The sequence below is a fragment of the Panthera uncia genome (assembly GCF_023721935.1).
Source record: "Panthera uncia isolate 11264 chromosome B3 unlocalized genomic scaffold, Puncia_PCG_1.0 HiC_scaffold_1, whole genome shotgun sequence".
NCBI lineage: Eukaryota > Metazoa > Chordata > Mammalia > Carnivora > Felidae > Panthera > Panthera uncia.
In genome coordinates this window covers 51,025,491-51,051,414 of record NW_026057582.1, presented here as the reverse complement: position 1 = coordinate 51,051,414, position 25,924 = coordinate 51,025,491, and the positions used below count along the sequence as shown (strand labels likewise).

General features: G+C 34.1%; 1 protein-coding gene across 1 annotated transcript in view; it reads right to left on the bottom strand.

The window, feature by feature from the left end:
• The window catches only part of LOC125910313 (MAM domain-containing glycosylphosphatidylinositol anchor protein 2), a 331,066-nt gene that overhangs the window by 186,602 nt on the left and 118,540 nt on the right, over positions 1–25,924 (bottom strand). Inside the window, exon 6 of the mRNA XM_049614096.1 lies at positions 16,816–17,109. Within this exon, the coding sequence (XP_049470053.1) occupies positions 16,816–17,109 (294 nt within the window). The remainder of the gene's footprint in view (positions 1–16,815; positions 17,110–25,924) is intronic.

Genomic DNA, 25,924 nt, shown 5'->3' with positions numbered 1-25,924 from the left:
GTTTTAAAATTCCACATAAAGCTGAAAAATAAAACTATTAAAAATCTCTTTTGTTCTTATGTATTGGAGAGGCATTCCCTGCCTGCTTATTCCGGAATGTGGGAAGTAGAGGCTCTCAAAGTTTAAGGGAAGGACTCTACATAAATGAATTAACATTACCATTTTGTTTTCCTTTAGATTTAAATATTGCCCCTAATGACCTTTAAAACATTGTATGAAATAGGACCTACATGACGTCAAGCAGTTTAAGAGGACACCCAAGAAAATGTCGCCTTTGCTTTGGTATTACCCTTTTTATTACTATGTTGAATTTTAGACTCAATATTTGTGGCATTTGTTACTCTCCGTTCCTCTCCACCCCATGCACTCTGCCTGCCTTATCTTTGATATTTACCCCTCCAGACGCGCACGCGCACACACACACACACACACACACACACACACTATATATATATATATATATATATATATATGTACATATATGCAGACTAACACACACCAGTATACACAGAAACAGGTACTTACACAGCACACAGAGAAGGAAAGTAAAAAATGCAATTCTGAAGTCTTAGATTGATAGATTCTGGGAAATGTCATAAGTTTCTCCTGGGGTAATTGGCTTTTTTCCTCCTTTAAAAGAAATACTTTTACTAGTCTTTTCAATTGTGACAAGGCAGTATAAATAAGGGATATTTACCATGAAAAGAAGTAAATTACTCTCCATAGTAAGTATTATATATAGGAGTTGTGTTTTCTATTAGTGGCTGAGGGTTAGGAAGTGAAGATCTCACTTAGATGGGAATTAAGATCTAGACCTAACAGAGAGAAATGTTAATGATGGCTATCTGGGGACACTGATAATTCTTTCTAAGTATCTCCTTCTCTAATCTACCCCTTCCCCCAGTTTCTGGAAATCTTCAGTCATCTGTCTTGCCTCTCAGACTTAGATTAATACTGCTTTGGGGAAATAATGAAAAGAGAGTGTGTCCAACAAATGAAATTATGTGTGAGGAAAATTAAAACTCACTAAGGGAGGGATGCTGGTGGAGTGCATATTGAGCACACAGGAAAAATTCAGAGTGAGGGATTCACAGGAGGATCAAGGCCCCCCAGAAATATTAGGGAGACAGGCTAGAAAGTCCCCAAAGTTGTAGGGGCTCAAGCCATTTTGCAAAAATGTTTAAGTTGAGAGAATTAAAAGGAAGTAAGAGGATTAGGGAGAATCTTTTTACACAGTCATATCCACATCTGTCAGTACTGGTGAAATCAAATGTAAAACCATGTACCAAACATATACACTGTCAGGACAAAGCATAATTAGCTACCAGCATCCTCTCTTCTGTGCTCACATAGTATGTGTTCTGTCACTAGCGTTAAAAGTTTTTGTCTGGCTCTACATCATATCTAGCATACAGATTCTCTTTCTTTCCTATTTGAATTTCCCTTATGCTAGCACAAAAATGGGTAGAAAACAGTAAGTAGTTATTGACAAAATTAATTAAAGCTTTCCCATTTGAATACAGATTAAAGTGAAAATAAGTAAATAAATGTGGCACACTACTGAGCAGCAAGAACAAAAAGCGATTGTTTAAGAAAAAAATATTTGCTACACAATATGTTAATTAACTAGACTTTAAGTGAAAGGTTGAAACTAAAAAAAAAAATTAAAAAAAGAAAAAAGAAAAAAAGTACTTGCAATGCAAAAGCCCAGAAGGTCTTATGCAGTGTAGTCAAATTTCATGAATAGACCATTATCTCATCAATTATAATGCTATACCAACATTGAGTACTGCACTTTATCTTTGTCTGTGTCTTTTTGTTCAAAACAGTTTTCTAAAAACACATGCACATTTACTTTCAGCAATTTTATAGGCTTAGTAATACTGCAGAAACTAAAATATACTCACACTTGAATATAGTGCACTTGTGGGGAAAACAGAGAGAGAGAAAAGAAAGATTCTGTTGGACAACTGACTTCTCATTAGTAAAAAGTGGGAAGCAAGGACAAAGGTTAATCAACCAGCATCACAAGGTGGCAACACAGGAGACCACAGCAGTGTGAGGAGCTAGGTCAAACTACGAGATCTTTTGGAGCTATGGCTTCATAACCAAGATGCTAATGCAGAAACTAGTGTGAAGCAAGGGAATAAAGCAAAGACTGGAAATGCAGAGAAATAAAAGACAGATTATAAACACTATTTTCAGGTGGAACAGCTAGATTCACATGTTAAGAGAGAGAGATGGAAAGGAGAGAGAAAGACAGGGAAACAGTTCCATTATCTTGGAAAAGAATGAAGCATTTAGTGATAAATTAAACATAATTATGTGAAGAATAAAAATAATGCCAATGTTTTGAGTCTACAATGTAGGAAAAATAGTCATTATTTTGACAAAATTAGAAAAAAATAAGGAAGTATACAAAACAACCATGGTGAGGCATAGAAGTTACACTACAAGTAGATGTTCTCTTGTAATTTGGCTTTACTTTTTAAGTCAGTCCACTGTTTGTTGTTGTTATGTTGTTAATGTTATTTTAACAATGTGGAAAGGCATTTGGAACAATCAACATTTTTATGGAAAAATTAAGTAAAATTATTATTTGCATGGTAAAAGAAATGAAACCCAATAGAAAACCAGTATGATATCTAAACTAAACTTATGTAGCATTACTATTAATAAAAGGGAAATAGTACGCATTTGCATTCCTATTAATTTAAGTATATATAGATGAATATAGAAACTTTATTGGAATTTTATGGACATTATTGAGCCCAGCTCTTCAGGACCCCATTCAAGCTGAAACATGAAATTTCAAGGCATTAGCTTGAGATCAAGTGTCAACAAAAGAATATACATATGCAGATTACCAAATTTAGTTTTTTGTTTGTGGAAACCTCTCTAACAATCATACATATAAACACAACAGTGTTAAGTAGTTCTACAAATGAATTAATGAAAATATGAAAACATTAGATGACTGGAGCCCAGAGTTGGGGGTAATAAGGTCAGATATGAGTCTTTTTTTTTTAAGATTATTTATTTTGAGAGAGGGGTGGGAGGAGGGGCAGAGAGAGAGAGAGGGAGAGCGAATCCCAAGCAGGCTCCACACTGTCAGCACAGAGCCTGATGTGGGTCTCGATCCCACAAACTGTGAGATCATGACCTGAACCGAAATCAAGAATTGGACACCCAACTGCCTGAGCCACCCAGGTGCCCCAGGTCAGATATGAGTCTTAGGAAACACTGGTTTATCTTGTCATCAATGTAAAAAAAAAAAAAAAACAATAATTACACTTAAGCTGCAATTTGGGACCAAGTGTACTACACAGCATGGGATGGCATGGAGTTCATCTTCAGGACAAGGAAGTAGGGAAAAAATCCAGAATTTCTCATGTACGTTTCTAGAGAAAACCAGTCTGGATCTGAAAACAGACAAGTGAAAAGTATGTTCCATCTTCAAAGAAGGAGCGATATACTCAAATTAAAACTCCCTAAAAGTATGTAGGTATGTGTGTATGTTTGCATGTCTATATGTATATGTGTATGTGTGTATGTATGGGTGTATGTATGTGTGTAGGTACATGTGTATGTGTGTATATATGTATGTGCATATTTTGTGTGTGTATGCATGTATGTGTGCATGTGTATATGTATGTGTATGTATGTGTGTGCATGCATGTATGCGTGTATGTACGTATGTATATTTGTGTATAGAGAGGGAGAGAGAAGACAAAGACGGAGGGAGGTAAAGAAAGAGAGTTTCTGAAAGTAAGAACGTTCAAAAGCTGCCTCAGAAAATAATCATGCTTTCCCAAGACCTCTGAAGGGAACCAAAACATACTCTGGACTGTCACATGGTTTATCAAATACTACTGTTATTATTATCCAAGGTCAAAATGGCCATTTCACGTAAAATCTTACTCAACTCCAGATAAATACTAATGTGTCTGCTGAACAAATTAGGTTTTCTTACTCAAATGAGCTGACAAAATATGTTTAAACATTGGAAGCAGAAATTTTTAACAGATTGCTCTGAAGAAAAAGAGACTCAGAAACTTTTTGGAAAAAGCTTCTTGCTAAAGCAAACAGGCAATCTAATTTTTAAATTAGGCATGTGAGATAAAATGGTGTTTGAGAGAAAAGTACTAATTTCCAAGCTACCATATCTTTCCATTGCTTTGTACATTTTCTTTATAGATAAGCTGTAAAGGATATCTACATAGAAACAGACATACATACACACAAAAATAAAATAATTTAAGTTGCTTTAACTTTAATAATTTAAGTCGCTTTAAAAAAGTTGCTTCTTTTTTCTAAAGAAGAAACCAGACAGTAGTATCCTTAATAAGATAGCAGATCCACAGTCTTTAAAAGTAACTGCAAAATAACACATATTTGTATGCATGATATTTGTAATAGTTTATGGATTCAGTACTGTACCTAGTGATCAGTCCTACTCTACAGTGAAGTTAATCATAAACCAAACAAAGGAAAAGACTCAAGTAAAATTCACAAGGATGATATGTAATAAACTTCTGAAATTTTAATTCACAGACAGTAAATTCTTGTCATTATCTATACCAAGAATGCTTTTTCCATTACTTCAAATGTATTTTCTCTAGATGCAATAGATGTAAAGAAGATATAATTAATGTTCTACTTGTCTTCAGGTTATCTTTTTTAATTTTTTTACCCGTCTTTAACACAGAACAGACATTTTAACACTGGGAACTTCTTCCAATGAAATGTTGTCATCATGCATCTTTTTTTTTTTTTTTTTTTTTTTTTTTTTTTTTTTTTAATTTTAACGTTTATTTATTTTTGAGACAGAGAGAGACAGAGCATGAACAGGGGAGGGGCAGAGAGAGAGGGAGACACAGAATCGGAAGCAGGCTCCAGGCTCTGAGCCATCAGCCCAGAGCCCGACGCGGGGCTCGAACCCACAGACCGCGAGATCGTGACCTGAGCTGAAGTCGGACGCTCAACCGACTGAGCCACCCAGGTGCCCCCATGCATCTTTTTTTAAAAAAAAAGTTTATGTATTTATTTTGAGAGAGACAGAGACAGCAGAAGAGGGGGAGCGGCAGAGAGAGAGAGGGAGATAGAGAATCCCAAGCAAGCTCTGCACTGTCAGCACAGAGCCTGATGTGGGGCTCAAACCCAGGAAGCCACGAGATCATGACCTGAGTGGAAACGCTTAACTGACTGAGCCACCCAGATGCCCCTCATCATGCATCTTTTTGATTCAAACATAGAGTTTCTAGGAGATTCCTGAAATGGCTACTAAAATATGGGTTCCCTGTGATACATGCATAAATTATACATCAGACACTTACTGGCAACAATTTCAAACTTGACCATGACTTAGAGATCATACTACTAAATTCTTCATTTGCATAAGGAAATTGGTTGTAGAGACAGAGTTAGTCACACATTAAAAACAGTTAGAATTAGGGGTGCCTGGGTGGCTCAGTTGGTAAAGCGTCTGACTTTGTCCCGGGTCATGATCTCATGGTTCGTGGGTTCCAGCCCCGCGCTGGGCTCCGTGCTGACAGCTCAGAGCCTGTAGACTGCTTCAGATTCTGTGTCTCCTCTCTTTCTGTTGTCTCCCACTTGCACTCTGTCTCTCTCTCAAAAATTAATAAACAATAAAAAATAATTTAAAAAATCTAGGATTAGAATCAGTGCCAGAATTGGAACCCATCCTACAATTTATAACCTATTTCTCCCCTAGAAATGTACTCATATCCATAGTTATAGTAAAAACTGTACATGTAATGTTATATCTTCATTAACAAAACAGCAGCTGAAAAACATGACCAAAGCCAGAAGTACCTATTTTAAATAATTTATTAGTTTATGCATTTTCTGATCTAGGTCCTTTTGGAAGACACAATCATGATTCATGAAAAAAAGAACTTATGTTCTTATGAGAGAGAAAAAAAGAGAGAAAAGAAGATCTATATCTATATCTATTATATATATCTCATATATATAATTTAGGAATAGACTGTTGAAATTGGTAAGTCCAGAAAAAAAAAAGTGTCAATTTAGAGAATAAAAAGATTAGATACAGCTGGAGGTTTCAGAGAGAAATTTTATGCGACAAATGGCATTCAACTGTTGCTTTAAAAATGGTAAAGAGTAGGTTCAGGAGAGGTGACTTTAAGCATATTCATTAGGAAAAAAAATGAAATTATAAAAAGCACCAAATTCAAAAGTGCACCGGATAATGAAATGTTCACCTTGACTGGAATATGGCATATGATCTCACAGAACGGTGGAGGATCCTGTTTGCCAAGTCTAGCAGTCTGAACTTTGAATCATGGGTAGTGAGCAGCAATACAGAATTTCTAAAGAGGGAATAACGAACGCTTGCAGCCATGCCTTTGCTATACAGAATGGCTACCTAAGCCAAGGGAATCAGATCCCACTGGAGTTAATCCTTGGAGGAGAGGCAAAAAAAAAAAAAAAAAAAAAAAAAAAAGAGGATTTAGATAAGAATTTTCTGTTATTTGCAACAGAAAGTGTTCCTGCTCATAAAGGAATGTTCATCTGACACTGATGTCCTGAGGGGGAAAGAGAAGATCAGAGGCGGGGAAAAATAGGAATTTCTTGCAGGAGATAAAGGGCCTAGCTTTGAAAATGACAGTAGGACTGGAGAGGACTGAATAGATACTGAGAAGATTTTGAGAACTAAGAGCTAATGATTAGGAAGTACTATCTATGTGCCAAACATTGGATAAACACTGTTCTGGCATCGTTTAATTTGGTCCTCAGAGATGACAGATATGGAGAATGAACACTGAGAGAAATTACAGTTAAAGTAGCAAAGCTGGAATTTAAACCATATCTCAAATTTCAGAATCCAATATCCTGATTTTCAGTTGCATATTGGGAAAGAAGGAAGATAGAATGATGACTTTCATAACAGAGAGGAGCGAGATCTTTTTAGGTGGAGCAGGGAACTCAAGAGGAGAAAAAATAATTAAGGAATCACTGTAAGTTTAATTATAGTCATATTAGATTTTAGAATAAATCAGGAAACTAAGTTGAAATTCACAGAAGCTGCCTGACTGTCCCAGATACAAATGCAGGGAAGATCTGCATAGTCATAGTTTAAGTCCTTAAATTGCCAAGCAAGGGAGTGTAGAGTAAAAGAAAAATAGAAACAAAACCTGATTTGGAGAAAGGAAGAATAAACAGAAATAAAGACGTAAGTGGAAAGTTAAAACAGAACTAGCACATATGGAATTATAAAAGGCAAAGAAGAAAAATGCATTAATAAGAATGAGTGTTCACTCAGTAAAGATGCAAAATGCATGAAGCTAATAACATTGAGAGAGGCAGATGGATTGATGGCTGGCTGGATGGAAAGGTAGATAGATGGGCAGACAGACATCTATCATACACATTTATATCTCTCTAAATATTTGCATACATTTGTAGCTTCAGGTTTTAAGTCAGTAATTACAGTGAAAACTTCACATACTCAGATTACTTGTGTCTTTTAACTCAGCAATAAAATATTATATTTATCATTCTATGTTGTACACAAAGCAGTTAGCTTGTGCTTAAGAACATATATCTTCAAATAGTAGAACCACTGGAAAAAATGTTGATGCTGACAGACAGAGTGAAACTGAGAATAACTGAAGGAACATCAGATTAATTCTGCCATTTCATACAGTTCAATGCAAATAGTTAACATACTAAGAAAATATATGTCACTTTTCTTAAAGATTTTTTAATTTCTGCTTAATTTTTAGTATTGTCCAGCATTGATTATTTTTTTAAAGTTAAACCCCTCTTTAATTGAAAAAAGAAAAAAAAATGCTACCCAAGCTACATAACAATCTGAAGGAAAACATTTTATTTCATTCACTGAGAAACAATATTAAAGAACAAAATCCACACATTCACTAATTTTCCAAAAAGTATTTCACTTCTTTCTCTTTGAAAATAGTTTGGAATTAAGAAGAAAAAAGTAATTTCCACGTTTAAAATAAATCTAATATGTGTGAAATCAAGGGAGAATTTCTTTCAGTTTCACAATGCATGGTCAGCTTAAGTCTCAAAGTTTCCTTTTGAAGAATTTTTGCTTTTTTCCTACTAGAATCTTTAAGGCTTCAAGGAAATACTCATTTGCCAGAAGAAAGGAATTCATAAGAGATCAAATGATCTGATGGAACAGCATGAAATACAGCTACTCCCTCCCAAACCCAGATACAAAGCCAAAAGTCTTACAAAGAAAGAATACAGGCACAGCAGTTTACAGGAGTCCAAAAAAAAAAAAAAAAAAAAAAAAAAATAAGTGAAGTATGTTGGAAACATACTTGCTTGATATCCACAACTGTAATTATTATGATCAAACAAAGAATACTAACGCAAAAGAATTACTAAGAAACTTTAGCATGGCAGATGAAGAGTAGATACATTTGAAGCGATGACAAAAGACTTTTCCCTGCTGCATGAGAATCTGACCTTCTTTTAAAGTTCTGCTCTGCTGCCCTGGTAACTTGACAAGGGAAGAATGTCAACTTTGATTTTAGGTAACATTTTTGTATTAAATTGCTTCTAGAATGAGAGGAATAGAGATAGAGGAATAATAGTTAGTAGGATGCTATAGCTTTGAGCTACTGGTGTAGTGACTGTAACTTCAGGGATTTTCGCAGTTGTACCTATAGGTTTGGTATAAGAAACATTAGTTCCTGTGGGGCAGAAGCTTCTGCCAGAGTTCCCATCCCCAAATTATGTAGCTCTTCTCTTGTACATATGAGCCATTCTATAGGTCATGGGCCTTAACCTGGGTAAGTTTGACCATCAGGGGATATATGGCAATGTTTGAAGACATTTTTTTTTTTTTTTTTTTTTTTTTTGTCATGACGTGAGGAGAGGCTTGCTACTGATATCTCAAGATTAGAGGCCAAGATTGCTTCTAAATTCCCTTAAATTAATAGGACAACCCCCACATAAAACAAATTATTACATTTTACGCAGAATAATTCTTTCTCTGGAGTTTGGCCTATGCATTTGGGACATCTAACAGCATTCCTGCCCGCTGAGCCCTAGACGCCAGTAGCATAACTCCTTTTTCAGTCCTGACAGGCAAACGTGCTTCCAGAATTCTCAAGTGTCCCCAGGAGTGGGGAGTGAGAGGGCATGCCAGCAAGCTGTGCTTCCAACCTTATATCTATAAACTGAATTTGATGCCATATGTGTCTATGGTAGTCCCATGGGTTTGGAAATAATTGCACCTAAGAAGACCCTCCTGTAGCTTACACAGTAAAGGAGTTTACTACTAGTTTAAAAATTATTAACAAAACAGAATATAATATAACCCAAAACAATATAATACATGCAAAGACAAAAAAATATGGGGCTAGTATTAAATATCAAACTAAGATAATCAAACAATTGATAATAAATAAAGACAAAATTACTAACAAAACAAAAGCTAAAATTCTTTATGAATTCTATTTGCTTGCAGGTGGATTAAACACTGATTAAATGTGTGTCTTCTGCTTAGAGGGATAGTATAAGTCATGCCTTTCTCTCACAACACTGGCCTATGATTTCTCACTTCCTGATTGCTTTTATGTATATGACTAACTGCTTTTTTGATATTCAATTTCTTACATTGTTACCTAACTTCTGAAATGATTATGGATTTTTTTCTTAACCACAGAGCCATGTCTTCTGCCTACTTTATATTTTCCCATACACAAAGCATTTTATTGGTGGTATATTATTTAAAATAAATTGATAAAGTCACAGGCATGTCCATGGAGTATATTATTATAAAATTCTATGTATGATATATTTTAATGGATTAGGATTATTATATTTTTATTTTCATGGGGGAAGAACATGGTATTTAGAAGATGTCTAAATTCTATATTTGGGAAGAATACATTTATTTTTCGATGAGAGGCAAATCCCTTTTTAACTACAATGAAAAAAGTTACAAAAATTTTATAGTCACACATTTATTGATATATGTGTTTATTTCACCTCTCTTAGAGAATATACTTCCATAAAATGAGGACGGGAGGAGGTGAGGAAAAGACACTGGGAAAGGAGACAGTATAAACTTTCCTCATTCAAAGCACATTTAATTTAATCACAGATCTATTTCAGGGAAAATATCTTTTCAGTATTATGGAAATGCTGTTATTTACACTTAATTTTTTTTCTGCACTACCGGGGTGGGCCTAAGTACTTAACTTGACAATATCAATAAACACAAGACTTGACTGGTTAAATTGGACTACTTTCAATCATCCTTCTAAAGCTGGCTGCCCCCCGCCCATTCCACCTCTTTATATGGACACTGAAAACAAAACTTTTAATGTTTAAGGCTTTCTAAATATCAAACCATGCTTGTATCTACATTAAAATAGCAACAATGAAATAAATTATGGATATAGTTTCTTTACATGATCTTTATTCTGAATAAACCTATCCTCTTTCCAGATAATCTGTACTTGACTGTTCAATAAAGACAGCACATCTGTATTCTACATTGAGAAGCTCTTTAGAAAGAGAGTTTTAGGGCCCCTGGGTGGCTCAGTGAGTTGGGCATCCTACTTCAGCTCAGGTCATGATCTCATGGCTTATGGGTTTGAGCCCCACATCAGGCTCTCTGCTCTCAGCACAGAGCCTGCTTCATATCCTCTGTCACCCTCTCTCTGCTCCTCCCCTGCTTGTGCTCTCTCTCTCTCTTTCAAAAAAAAAAAACATTAAAAAAATTTAAAAAAGAGAGAGATTTTCTGTTGTCTCTGATGACTCCCTTAGATGGTTATCTACCATGCTATCCTCTCTGGAAGAGGGAGAAAACAGGGAGCAAAGAGACTGATTACCTGGGAGGGCAGGAGCAGCTCAGCTCAAGTAAATTCATCCTAAATACTTTCTGCAGAAAAACATATCCTCTTGGGAAGTTCAATTTTCAAATGTTCAGGAGTAATACAAAAATAAAATGTTTAAACACACCTGTTTTCTTTTTTTTTTAATTTTTTTTAACGTTTTTATTCATTTTTGAAACAGAGAGAGACAGAGCATGAATGGGAGAGGGTCAGAGAGAGGGAGACACAGAATCTGAAACAGGCTCCAGGCTCTGAGCTGTCAGCACAGGGGCCCAATGCGGGGCTCGAACTCACGGACCGCGAGATAGTGACCTGAGCCGAAGTCGGCACTCAACCGACTGAGCCACCCAGGCGCCCCAAAACACATCTGTTTTCAAGGCAGCTCCATTATAATTCCTCATTAAATCCACTGGGAAATGAGGTAAGATATATTTATATGACATATTGACTTGAAGTAGAAATTCGAGAGTTTTATTTTATACAGTTTAAATTGTACACCAACTTATAAGAGTATTGCTTCTTCTTTCCAAAGAGAAGATCTTAACTATCTGGGGGACAGGAAAGGTAGGATCAGAGAAAATAGCATAAATATTGTTTTTATAATATTAACATTACCTTAGGGTTCAGTTGATTAATGTTTATAATAACTGCTGCAAACAACATAGCCATTTAATTCAAATAAAAGAACTCTGTATAATAAATGCTAAATTCTATGCAATAATCCTTAAACATAAAATATGAAAAATGAATGCTTAAAATATCATATTGTTAGTAAACTTAAAAGCTTTTCCCAACCTATATTCTAGTGGGTTAATGAAGTTAATAATGAAGTTAATAATTTCTTACCAGGCAGACTTTTAAAAAGTGATGAACTTTTCCTAAGTATTGAGACTCTAGAAATGGGTCACAATCAGTACCCTTCTCCAGTACCAAGAGGCTTTCTAAAGGGAGGGGATTTAGCCAGGACTTGAATAATGAAAAGCAGTTGACAAATTGGTGGAAACAGGAGAAGGGAATAAAGGAGCCTAGCTAATGAGTCAACACCAAATAATCTTGTCTAGAAGGTTGAGAAGGGATAGACTGAATTAATATGGAAAATAGGAAAAGCATCTGGGTAAGTAGGCTACTGAGCTGGAAGCCCTTTTATTGTTCTGCTAATAAGTTAAAATTCTTGTCCATTTAATTATAAATTCCTTTGGATAGCTTTAACATCTTCCTGTGTGAAGGCAAATTGCTTGTATCCTCTTTTATCAATAGTTACTTTGTCTCTTGTATTAACTTTAGATTAATCTCTAGCCCCACTATCATTTTCAGGGCAATTTTGCTGTTTAAAAAAATCCAAAAAGTAGTTATATTCACGCAATAGTAATTCTATACATCTCAACGTTACACAAAATTACTCAATAACTTGTCTTAACAATAGTGAGCATTACATTCTAATCTGTATTTAAGTTTCTTTTCCTGTATAAGTTCCATGATCTTCTTGTAGGGACCAAGGGTAGGCCACCCCAAGATGGGCCACTTTGGCAGGAAGATTATTTTGAGTTAAAAAGCAATCTAGACCCAGCAGATTCAGGAAAACCTCTTTACTTCCCCCCCTCAACTGCCTACAAAGAATTTAGAAAGAGAACCTGTTCCAGAAAGAGCTATCACCATAGATAATTACATTATGCTATAAACTAGGGTATGATAGACTGGGAGGAACCTAGCAAGGCCTGTTTGATCAAAATCTTCTGTGTCCCACTGTTTCCCAATAACGCAACAAATATTTGCTTACCAAACATTTACTCTTTTTGATTTTCCTGTGAATTTCATTCTTTCCCTTTGAAGTCCCAGACTACTACCTGCCTCTGCCTTCATTCCAAATGATAAGGGACCTCACTTTGCCAGACTGTCTTTGGAATTTCCAAGTCTGAGTAGATTCCCTGTATATGAAATTAAATTTGATTTTCTCCTATTTGTATGGTAGGTGCAACAAATGTGCATATATATAATGAAGCTTTGATAATAAAAGTAACATTCAATGCAGTATATATCTTCTCCAACTGATTTTCAAGAAAATTGTATTTCAAAATATACTCACTTAACTGAAAGATATTACCAGTGCTCTGAGATGAAACTATTTAAAGGATAGCTTTTATTAAAATAAAATGTTACAGTTTATGAAATTAAATTCAGAGTACATAATGTTCAGAGTACGTAAGTACATAAGTATACATCATATAAGTATACTTATATAATACATATATAAGAAAAACAACAATTTCCTTTAGGGGGACAATAGGCATATCTTAGTTCCTTCTTTCAAATATATTTGAATTTATTCATCCAATGGGACTTTTATTTAATCAAGATTCAAACAATCACTACTCTAATGGGTCAATTAAATCATTTAATTTTTATCATTTTATTACTATAACTTTGTTAGGAAATTGTTCTAGTTTTGTTCAATAAGCTCTATACACACTATGATTTTTAAATGATATGGATCAGTTAACACATATAACTCTTTTCAAAGATTCTATTGTAGGAGAATAAATCAGTTTCAAATAAAAATGAGCTGGAAACTTAACAAAAGAATTATACAGTTCCAAATACCCGGAGATGAAATTAAGTAATGGCTAAAAATTTGAAGATTATTAAAACTTCATATTGCACTTTGTAGTTTTACCTAGCAAATTTTTAAAAGTTTAGATTAACTTTAAATCATTATTTTTCAAACTTTTATAATTATATTTGCAGCTACTTATTCTGGCCCATATCATGTATGATAATTGGCAAATGTAAAAGTTAAAAATATTATGATAAAATAGTTTTGTTTGTTTGTTTTCCAGGATCAAGCAATGTACACAAGAATTTAGTAATTTAAACTATTTCATTTTGGTGATGTAGCTTCTCGTAACAGGCTATAGAATGGTATAAAATACCTTGAGGCTTCTGTCACTTGTTAAATCGTTCTTTAAGAGTATGCAAATTAACTTGAGATAGCAAATAATTCAAAAGGTTTTAATAACATGATTGCTTCATAATTTTAATTCAACATTAGCTAAAATTAAATCTCATTTGGCAATTTAGAACATTAAACCCACAAAGTAGTCCATTATCTATATAATATGGAAATATATATACTATTTATATTTAGGCACGTACAATCTCAACAATTACTTCTGTGCTCCTTTAGTCCTTTTGACTGGTGACTGTTTAATTGGACACAGTAAAAGTAAACAAGGGGAAAAATGTGCCTTAGAGATACTAGATTTTTGTTGGTTTCCAATTTACTATGACAATCTCTTTTTCATTCTTTTACACTTCAGACATAAAATTATATATAAATGTGTATATTATGTGTGCATGTGTGTGAAAAACAGATTTGCCCCAGAAGTTTCCAATGTAATAAATATTCTAAGAAAAGAAATCATAAACTAAAGTGTAGAGTTCAAGTCCTGAAAGAGGTGTTTTATTAGTGTTAGAATAATTTGGCATCTTCTTCGTATACTTGAACACTTTCAGGTCTCAAACTCTATGCAACAAGTTCTCAGATACTCCTGAAACCTAAATAATAAAAACCAGTCATGTAGGAAGCAAGGAGTATGAGCTTTATATATATATATATATACACACACATTAGTTTTGCAGGAATAAGCCTTAGGTAGGCATGCAGGTTGGACTTGCTAGCAGGTATTATGTGCCTGGAAGATCAACGTTTGATTCACTCAGGAATAATCTGGAGTTGTTACCAGTTACTTGTACTTGGCAAATGCTCAGACACAGAATTAGATTCTTCACAAGAAGGAGGAATACATGAAAGGAAGCTTCTTGAAAGACATGATGGCATCCTCACCTGGAACTGGAAAGACTTCCCCAGTAGGCCAGGGAAACTTGCCTCCAAGAGGAAGTGCTGTTAGATGCTATCCCCTGCTCTGGGAAGTCACCTTGGGATGTAGATCTTTTTATTTACATTAAATGAACTAGACTCTGCCTATGTCTATCTGTGTCTTTTAGTCAATTACATCCTGTGACACTAGAGAGAACCGTGCCAGTATTTATTTTCATTCACTATTATGAGATTGAATTTTTAAACCTTGTGCTGAACTTAATGTTTCCTATGGGACTTTTTAAGAAGCAAAGAAAAAAAAAAGCTCGCCAATAGAATTCTGAAGGTTAGTATATTCTATGGAGATTAGAGATCCTGGTTCTTAAAACTTTATTTCAAAATTCCTTATAATCAATGGGTTCTATGGCTTTTATTTGTATCACAGATTCCCCAGAGAGGTGTGAGCAGCATGACACTAGTTTCCCTGAAACTAGCCTTTACGAACACAGGCTTTGTGCCTAACTCTAGAGGAAGCACAGAATTCTGGGATTACCAACAAAATGAAGTATTCCAAACTGCAGTTTCCTCTATGGTCACTTGAAAGTATCTTTTTTTTTTTTCCTCTTTTTTTTTATTCTTTTCTCTTTTTCTTTCTGGAACCTATTTTCACATGAACCTCCTACCCATGAGCTTGTCATGAGTACAAAGACCAGTAAGGAAAAAGCAATACTAAACTTTTGAATAGAACTTGCTATCTAAATGCTTTATTATTGGGGAAAAAGAAACCCAGACAAAGTAATAATCAACTGGAAATCAGCCAAGGTATTTGACTAAATATTTTATCCTATGCAAATATCAGTTTGCATATTTTTAGGGCAAACAGCACACTAGAATCTGAGTTTCTACAGAATGGAGAGAGGGAATCGATAAACAGCACCCAGAACCTTGTTCCTCCCAACCTCACTCACACACCTCAGACATAAATGAACTTTTTATCAGTCCCAAACATAATCTTTCCATATCTCAACTATTCTTTCAAATTTAAAGTCAGTTAATCCAATTTGCTGACATCCTTAAATCTAATATAAAAAGAGACATTTTTGGACTAAATCTGTTTTCCATTTTCTGAGTTACAGAACCATAGAAAGAAAACAACATCATTTCTTATTGAAGTGTGTACTTTCATCTAATTCATTCATATTCTTAAAGACTTTGCCAACATGTATTTAACAAAATCCACATCAATTAAAATTTACAGCAGCGTTACCAGAGTTTGAAAAGATTGTGTTTAGTTTGCTTCTTCTCTTTTGGCCCTATCTGTACCACCTGCCATCCAATTTACCAGGGCATCCTCTAATATCCCAACATCAGGACATCATTAAATTTTTTCTTACCTTTATGAATTTAGGTACTTTTAACATTAAAAGCAAATTCAAAGCACACAATGTCTCCAGTTTTTTGTTAGAAGTGTAACAGTGATTTCAGTAAAAATAGTTAAAAATCTATTATATTTAACTCTCACAGTGAAACAATTATCTGTTACCAAAATCAAGCAAAAATTCAGTACCTAATATGTGAATTATCTCAATATGACTAGAAAATTGTGTAATCTACTCTTACAGCTTCAGATATGCAAACATAGCAGTTTAATGATGAGGTTTCCACAATTTAAGCAGAGGGGTGCACTGGAGTAGGTGGATAATTTGGGCAAAGGGCAAGCAATAGCCTGAAGTAGAAACAAGAATTGTGAAGACAAGAGTATTGTAATCTGAATTAGCAATTACTTGCTGTCTCCACTCTGCTTCATTGCACATAGCCAGTTTTTCACCATTAGATTTGTTGACGCTTTGGCATTAACCAACCACATAATACCATCATAATCAAAACACACACACACACACACACACACACACACACACACACACACACACCACACAGTGATACTGTTCTTTTCTATTACTTCTAACTCAAGCAATAAGCAGATTTAAGGGAAAACTATAATTTAAATCGGGTAGTGACGATATAGAAATATTTTACCCTAATCCAACACCAAAATTCACCTCATTTTACTAGCTGAATCATCACATCTTTTCTTTCCTTTTGTCCCCAGTAGAAACAGACAAAAACATTACTTACATTGCACGATGAGCTGCACCAAGGCTTCTCTTGGTTTCACGTTAAATCCATTGTATTGGCTGGTCTGACACCTGTACATTCCTGACATTTCTCTAGATACATTCACAATCCTCAGTGTTCCATCATAACTCTCCATTTGCATTGACCCATCAGGCATTGCAACTTCTTTATCCGCTCTAGACCAGAGGATGATGGGTTTAGGTTTTCCAGTTACTTGACACTGCAGTTCTATTGTGTCCCCTTCTCTGGTGACCAGAGGTGATTTTTCCTGTGGAACAGTCAGATTGGGTGGAACTTGAAATGGGAAAAAGAAAATTTTTCAAGGTTAGTATAAACTGGTAAAGCATATCCAAACACAGAAAATCATAAGGAAACAATTTCTGCTGGTTGAAGAAGTGTGACAATTCAGATGACAAAAATAATAGAGACCTTGGGAGTAAGTGGCACATACTCTCACTTAAAAGAATTCTGAATTGTTTTCCTATGACTCTCACAGATGAGGTATTTAAACAACATTAGCAAAATAAAGAAAGCATTAAATTGGAACATGAATGGTCAACATAAGAACAATCTACTCAATGACTTGTCATGATCAGTCATTAGCTGGGTTTTTAACATCTGCATTTCATAGAAGAATGATACTGCTTGCTGAGGGTAGCATCCAGCTTTTCAGTCTTGTTTCCTATGTTGTTATCTCTTACCCAAAGATGCTCTAACAAAGGGATAAGAGGCATTTTCGACTTAGCAGGCACAATAAACGCAAGTAATAGGAAAAGAAAAACAAAGGACGTCTGATAGAAAATCAGAAGTTTTGACTCTGGTGTACAAAATGTTGCCAAATTGCTAACATTTAGGGTTTGTTTTCTCCCTGATGGAAATGGAATGCAACAACAGACTTAGAATGCCACACTCTGACAATCCACTATATTCTTCTCTTTTGGACTTTTAATATTTTTAACATTTTAATTTCACATAATTTCCTTTTAAGACATTTTGAGATAAGTATAAGTAGTTTGTCACAATTTGCCCCTATTTCTGTGGAATTAATTTTAAGTGAATTTTCGAGAACATATTTCAACAATAAAATAATTATAATTTTTTCAAGTAAAGCTAATTTTTTAGTTTACTGAAGACATTTATGAGACATTCATTTTACATGAAATTTACTGTGCTGGAATATATTTATGTTAGGGTTTAGTGAAAAGTATCAACCAGTAAGAGGCAAATACTGTTCAGTGTGTTGTTTCAGAAACATTACCTATTCCGCTGAAGACTTTTATTTCTTACACAAATATATATGAAATCCATTGTATTTGGGCAATTAAAATGTCTATCAAAAAACAAAGGCTAACTTAGAATGCCAGAATAGGAATAACCAGAAATATAGGAATAATTCTACCCTTCTGGGAAACATCATATGCTTCCTTTAGAGGTATCACTGCATATATGGATAAAAAGGCAAAGATTTTATTCTTCCTTTTGGCATTACTGTGTTCCAGTGCCCGAGAACAAAACAAACATAGTTTTTAAATTATTTTTCAACTTAACGTTGAACTGTTACCGCTCTTGTTACACATAGAGGAAAATAAATTTGAGTCCAAAGTGATAGGGAAGTTAATTATCTTGCTATTTAAGTATCTTCAGGTTTTTTTCCTTTCATTTAATTCCTTCATTTGCTTCTTATTTTTAAAAAAGTTACTTAAATAATGCATACATCTTAGAAATTAGAAAAAAATATGAAATATTAACCACCACTTCCTTGCATTTAATTTTTTTTAATTTTATTTTTATTTTTTTTAAAATTTACATCCAAATTAGTTAGTATATAGTGCAACAATGATTTCAGGAGTAGAATCCTTAGTGCCCCTTACTCATTTAGCCCATCCCCCCTCCCACAACCCCTCCTGTAACCCTCAGTTTGTTCTCCATATTTATGAGGCTCTTCTGTTTTGTCCCCCTCACTGTTTTTATATTATTTTTGTGTCCCTTCCCTTATGTTCATCTGTTTTGTCTCTTAAAGTCCTCATATGAATTAATGGATGAATGGATAAAGAAGATGGAGTATTACTCAGCAATCAAAAAGAATGAAATCTTGCCATTTGCAACTATGTGGACAGAACTAGAGGGTATTATGCTAAGTGAAATTAGTCAGAGAAAGACAAAAATCATATGACTTCATTAACCACCACTTTCTTGAAGTAGATATATACATTCTAGAATTTGGCAATAAAATATATTTTAAAATGCCTACATTTTTAAAACTTACATGATCAATTATTTGATTAACTTCTGTAAATATTAAAAAATTAAATTAATTAGTTAAATAATTAGTTTTTTAAATTTTTTTTAACATTCATTCATTTTTGAGAGACAGAGACAGAGCATAAGCGGGGGAGGGGCAGAGAGAGAGGGAGACACAGAATCCAAAGCAGGCTCCAGGCTCCGAGCTATCAGCACAGAGCCTGACGGGGGGCTCGAACTCACGAACTGCGAGATCATGACCTGAGCCGGAGTCAGACGCTCAACTGACTGAGCCACGCAGGTGCCCCAATAATTTGTTCTTTTTGAAATGAACCACAAGGGAATGATGCAATTCTAAGCGGCATCTTACAAAAGGATCGGGAAGATGTAATATTTATTCACCCTCCATGAGAAAGCATATGGAATAACAGCAACAATATCTGCACTTAACATTAATTGTGCTCCTACTATGTGCCAGGCATAATTAGAGGTTTGATATTTTACTTCCTTGATAATCCTAAGGATTAAATATTTAATATTAAAATTTAACAAATGAGAACATTGAGAATAAGAGAGGAAAAACACTTTGATTTGATCAAAATTCAAATTGAGGCTAATTTAGAGCAGTTGGCCAATGTTGAGCCTCCAGTAAACTATGGTGTCTGGAATGAATAACTTGAGCTAACACTGGACCCCACTCCTCCTGCTCATGGCCTCTGTGCTCCTAGGGACAAAATGGACCAATTTTCCCTGCCCATCTCTTGGTCACTGTCTCAGGGACAATAAAAAGAGCCAAGGTAGAATTTAAAATGGTAAATTACACACCCTTTGCAAATGACCTTATCTATCTTATATCTTACAGATCTATAGTTGTCTTCAAAATCTCTGTCTATATTGGAATACTTCATATGTATAAGTCAAAACTGCTTATAAAATATAGCTATCCAAACATATCTCCAAATTCTGATAAATCTACATGAAATAAAAGAAAATAAATTATAAATTAAAAGATTATTCAATGGAGTATTAGTTTTTGAAATATTCCTCCCATCTCTTCCAAAAATAAGTCACATGACCTTGGCCAACCTTAATCACTCTGAGTATTAATTTCTTCATTTTTGAAAATAAGAATTTGTACTTTATAAGCTCCAAGGTTATTAATGTTATGACCCTAAAAACAAATAGTAAAACGTTAAGGAAAGAAGTGGTGCTAAATGAAAGTGTATTTCCTGAATTAGTAAGAAGAATATTCAGAGACTTTATTACATTAGGCCATTCTAATACAAAATACATAATGGACTAGCTATATAACTTTTTGTTGTTGTTTATCATGCTACATAGCTCAAAAACTCCCTTTATAAATTTATTTATGTTATTTATTTAGGTAAACTTTCCTCCCTACAAAATCAAAATTACATAAATGCAAGACTCAATTTTAATCCAGATGACTTAAAAATAGATTTTTAAAATAAATTAGCCCAATTTTTGCTAAACAGCAACACTCAACTAAAATATTGTTTCCATCTCTTCCATGAGGCTTTTAAATCTTGAAATCAGAGTGAATCTTTCTTTGCAACTTTCTTGGCCAGGAAGACCTTACAACTTCCCACAGTTTTCATAGGCTTGTCTTCTCTCTCCACATTAAATTCTCCATTCTTTAGAATTCTTCAGTCAACTCTCTTATTATTACTATACATTTTCTTGTTACGAGATCTCATTTTTTCTCATGAATTTCTCTCTTTTATATGTTGATAACACAAATTCTAACTTTATCCCAAGGCTCTTTCAGTCTATGATTATAGCCTACTTCTATATCCCCAAAGTCTTTCAAATCCCCAAACCAAAGCACTGTTTATTTCTTGACTTAGTTGGTAGTTATCAACACACCTCATCTGCTAACTGAAAGCTACAGAATTTTGTTTTACCATTTCCTCTTGCTCACCACTTCTAATCAGCTGTGTTGTTTCCTCTATCAAAAATGTCTCTCATATCTGCCTATTTCTTTTCTTGGCTAGAGGCAGACTTCTCAGTAGAATTCATCATTTTCTCTTCTTGTGACACTACAATAAGTGGTCTCTGTCACCAGTCTAATTCTTCCAGGCTTCCTACTACCCTGCTATAAGCTTTATCATTTTAAATACAATTTTGTTCATGTCACTATGAAAACTACAGTACTCATTGAGAGTGCTCATAATACTGTTTTAATTTTTTAAAAAAAGATTGAAAACAGCCTGACGGATCCATTAAATAAATGGTGGTACAGTCACATTATAAAATATGATGCAGCCTTTTAGATGATGATGTAATACACCTCCATTTATTGATAAAGATGCTGAAATTGCTAAGAAAAAGCATTCTAGTGAATAGTATGAATAGCTATTATCACTATGATTGAGTAAAAGATGTTACTGAGCACTATAAACAGCAGTATCAAAATTTTATATCAAAAAGACATATGCTGGCAAATGTTAGCAAGGAGCTTCTTGAAAGGAAGAAAATATATCTTTACATTGTTAGTATACAGCACTCTATTTCACACATAGTAAGAACTCAGTAAAACATGTTAGACTGAATGTACAAATTAAGAAAGGGAGGCAATTTTGCACTGATTTAGAGGAGAATAGGAGGCTTATACAGGAAAAATCTAGAGGAAAAGAAAATCCAGGAGGAACTATACCAAAACACTAACAGTGGTTCCCTCTGAGTGTGGGATTATTGATGAATTTTACTTTCTTTGTATATTTCCCGTCATCTTTCATTCTTCTACAATATGGACAATGCATATTAGTACATCATAGGTTCCAAGAAGCTCAGAGAAATCTAAAATGTTAATGCAACCAATTTTCCAAAGCTCATTTGATAAAAACTCCATTTTTTAATAACACAAATGTATCACCTGGACATAGCATTCTGTTCAACACAGTCTGAGAAACGCTTACTCCTTTAACACTCATTCTCTTGCAGTTTTACTGACTGGTGAACTTCAGTGCCCTTGAACAAGCACTTCTTTTCTATGTTCAGCATGTCTGGCCCTTGCTGAATTCTAGTGGCTCCTGCTTGCCTCATGTGTTGAGATTCAGTTCAAATATTATCATTTTTGTGATAACTGCCTACCACTAAGGCTGGGTTGATTGCTCACTCTTCCTGAACACATATTACACTGTATATTTGTTTGACCTGTACTTGTGGCTTTGCCTTACATTTTCTCCCACTTCTATGCCCCTGAAAAGACAAGCTCCTCAAAGACAGAGTATCTTATTCTATCTCTAAAGTGCCCTGCTTTCCTGCTTGGCAGAGACCAGGAAGTCATGACATTGAAGAAGGAAGGGAGGGAGAGAGGGCAAAAAGGGTAAAAGATAAGAAGATAAAAGGCTATGAGTATAATAGACATAAACATAATAGAGACAAATCATGAACATTATAAAAGTGATAAATCATGAAATGTAGTATTACTTCTATAACTAGTAGCCCATACAAGTAGCAGAATCTTCTGCAAAATATATTGTTAGCATGGATTTCAGATGCGGTATATCTTGAGAAGTGTGTGGGTGTGTGAGAAAGTTGAGAGTCAAAAAAAGGACCCACCAGTTTATCTTTTCTTTCACCTTTCATTTAAAAATTCAAATAGATAAGCTGTAAATTAAAACCAAACAAAACGAAACAAAACAAATACAACAGAAAGAGCTAGCTTGAGGACATGCCATTTAATTATGTCATGATGTTTTTTCCATCCTTTTGCTAATCAACTGAATTATTTTTTCTTGAAACATTGTCTCCAGTGAAAGCATCAAACTAAGTAGAAAAAATGGAAATGTCTGCCCCTCTGAGATCCACATTTATCCATAATGTACTCAGTAGAAAAAAATTTCCTCCTGGTAAAAACACAAAGCTACCTTCTATGACATATAGATTATACATGCCCCTATTTTGATTTGTGCTATCTGAAATGCTACTGTGGAAGATGCTATAATCAGAGAAACTTGAAAAGCATGATATGACACCAAAGTTTCTCATTCTAAACAATAAATATGTGGCAAGTAATTCAAACTAGTTTTCTGTCAACATTTCCATAGTATCACAGACCGTAAAATAAAACAAATATCGAAAATTCAAATGATTTTATTTCTTCAGTAGGAAGGAAGCTGACGAAATTTAATCTTTAGTCATTACTCAGAAAATGACTGGCCTATTTTCTCACTCACAAGAATGCAGGGGAAGGTTAGTTCATCTGAACTGTATGAGAAAATATCATGTGATCTGAAACAAAGACATCAGAATATGCTAATTACAGACAATGGTTTAAAACACATAACTATTTATAGTGTGTTTTAATAAGAGATATTAAAAGAAAATATATATTTCTTTTAACATAAAAAACATAATAAACTAAGTAGTAAGTAGAGTTTTCTCCAGAAGGACAACCAGAATCCCATTTTTCAAGAATCCTAAAATAGGTATGTCATTATTTAATTATACTTGAATTTTAGGGAGAAATCGTTTATAACACCTATGTATGTTTTAAAGTAATATGTATAATCTGTATTTGAAACATTAAAAAGAAATCAGAAAAATGTGTGTTTATAAAAGTGACCCCTAGAGGTCACACTTCAGGAATTCTCAAGTTGACTGGATGTATATAAAGGAATATAAGAAAGACTCAAGTAAATACTGAATTTGTAGATATAACTAATTCAAATGAATCAACTCTGTTTTGTTTGTTTTTTGTTTTTGTTTTGGTAACCTTCAAAAACAACATGTGAATTTTAAAAATTTACTATAAACTGGATGTGAGTTTCATCCTTGGTGATCTACTGATTGAGACGCCAAGGTTAGTAACATCCTTATTTCAGACCACATAATTTTAAAGTAAAGATATTCTATCACACTTCAGTGCTTTCTCAGCGTCCACATCAGCAGTCCTCAATCTCATTTTTGCTAACATATTACAGATTAGCTTTATAAGTATGAGACGGGCACATAGATATATTCAAAATGTGAAGTTATGAGAAATCACAAAATAATTTTACATGGACATACAGAACTAAATAGCTTGCAATTGCAACACTTACTGACGGCACATCAGTAATGACTTCTCACAATGGACTAAGGAAAAGCAAGATAAACTATTAGTTAAGTGAAATTGTCAGCATGTCTCATTTCTCTTCCACTCAAAAAAGTATACCCAATATAAGTGAGAATAATATAATTATTATAATCTATATTTTAAAACTTCCATACCCTAATATTGGAAATTTTCTAATCTAATGTAATATAAACCTCACAGCTGATATGAACACACAACTGAAAGTAGGAGTAACTGCTTTAATACATGAAACATATAAGAAAGTGAGGTCTATGGCCATTGGGGAATATTCATATGACTATATAAGGGAATTTCGAGAATTCTATTCATTTAAAAGTAATTCCAATCCAAGCCACCAAAATACTTTTAAACTAATAAGTTTCATTAATATGTGTCAATTACTAAATATTTAGTAAGATGTGCTTAAAAGATTTTCAAGGTGATAAAGAAATCCAGCATTCTAAAGACTTCTCACTTATGAATGAACCTGCTGATACTGGCCTCCTTTAAGAGACCATGACCGGGAACATAATTTTTGATGAAAGACAGCAACATTCTATAGTTCATTTCCCATGAAAGGAATAGAAATCACCAATGGATACTTATTGGAAACAATTCCTGTTTTGTTAAATCACAGAGATAGACAATATGTGAATTATAGGATATGTAGCACATAGAATGTTTTTGTAGTTTGTTTTAAAATATGCAGAACTTCTCTGAGCAACATTTTAATATAATTTAATGCAATGTCATATAATACAAATATATTGAATGCTGCACTTCCTTCTGGATTTTTTCCCCCTTACAAATGAATTACTAAAATCTCATTGATTAATGTTTCCCCTCCTTAAAAGTTCTTACCATTTCTGAATAGTCTTTAGTAAAACGTGTCATTCCACCATTCAAATATCTTCAGTAGTTACTTGTTTTCTAGGATAGAGGTCTAAATCCCATTGCTTGTTTTGCCCCTTACCTGCCAAACTTTATTAAGCTGCAATTTTTCTGTGAAAAGTCCTCTATTCAATTTAGCCAGGTCTTTGGGTTCTTTTAATATACTTGGCTCATTCTCTTCCTTCCTTCTCTACAGAAATGATGTTACCCTCATAATACCCATCCAATCATCCCCCATTGTATTAAGGCCCAATTTAAGTTTCTTGTTCCCTTAAGTCTTTTTGAATTATGTGTCTTTTATTCATTCTCCATGTCTCCGAATTACAGCATATCCAATTCATTCTACATATGCCAGAACAAAATGCCTCTCTCCCTTACAAAGTAGCTCAGATGTCCTGGGGTCAGCACCAGGTTTTATCTACATCCTCAGGAGCTCCCACACCATGTGACATTTTAAAGTATTTCAGAGGAAAAAAAATAAGTATTTCAGAGGTGCTTGATAAATTCTTAAGTGATTCATAGAGCACCAATGACAGTTACTAAGTAACCAAAGTAAGAAAACTATTGATGAATAATTACCTCTTGATGATCCAAGGCTTAATTATAAAGTGTATGAATTTCAAGATCATTTTTCACACATGAACTAACAATTTCAATTTTTAATTAAAAAAAAAACCACAACAATCCAATTGGTTTTTTTAAAGTTAGCAATTCTACTAGATTTTAATTTGATCACAGTAATTATATAGGGAGGTAAAATATCAGAAGCATTTGAATAGTATTGAGTAATTTGTCCATGCTATGGCTTTCTTCTATTAGCAGTAAAGAAGAGGCTATTTGGCTCTACAATAGAATGTCCACGGGGACCCATATTCTAAGACTTGTATTACTTAT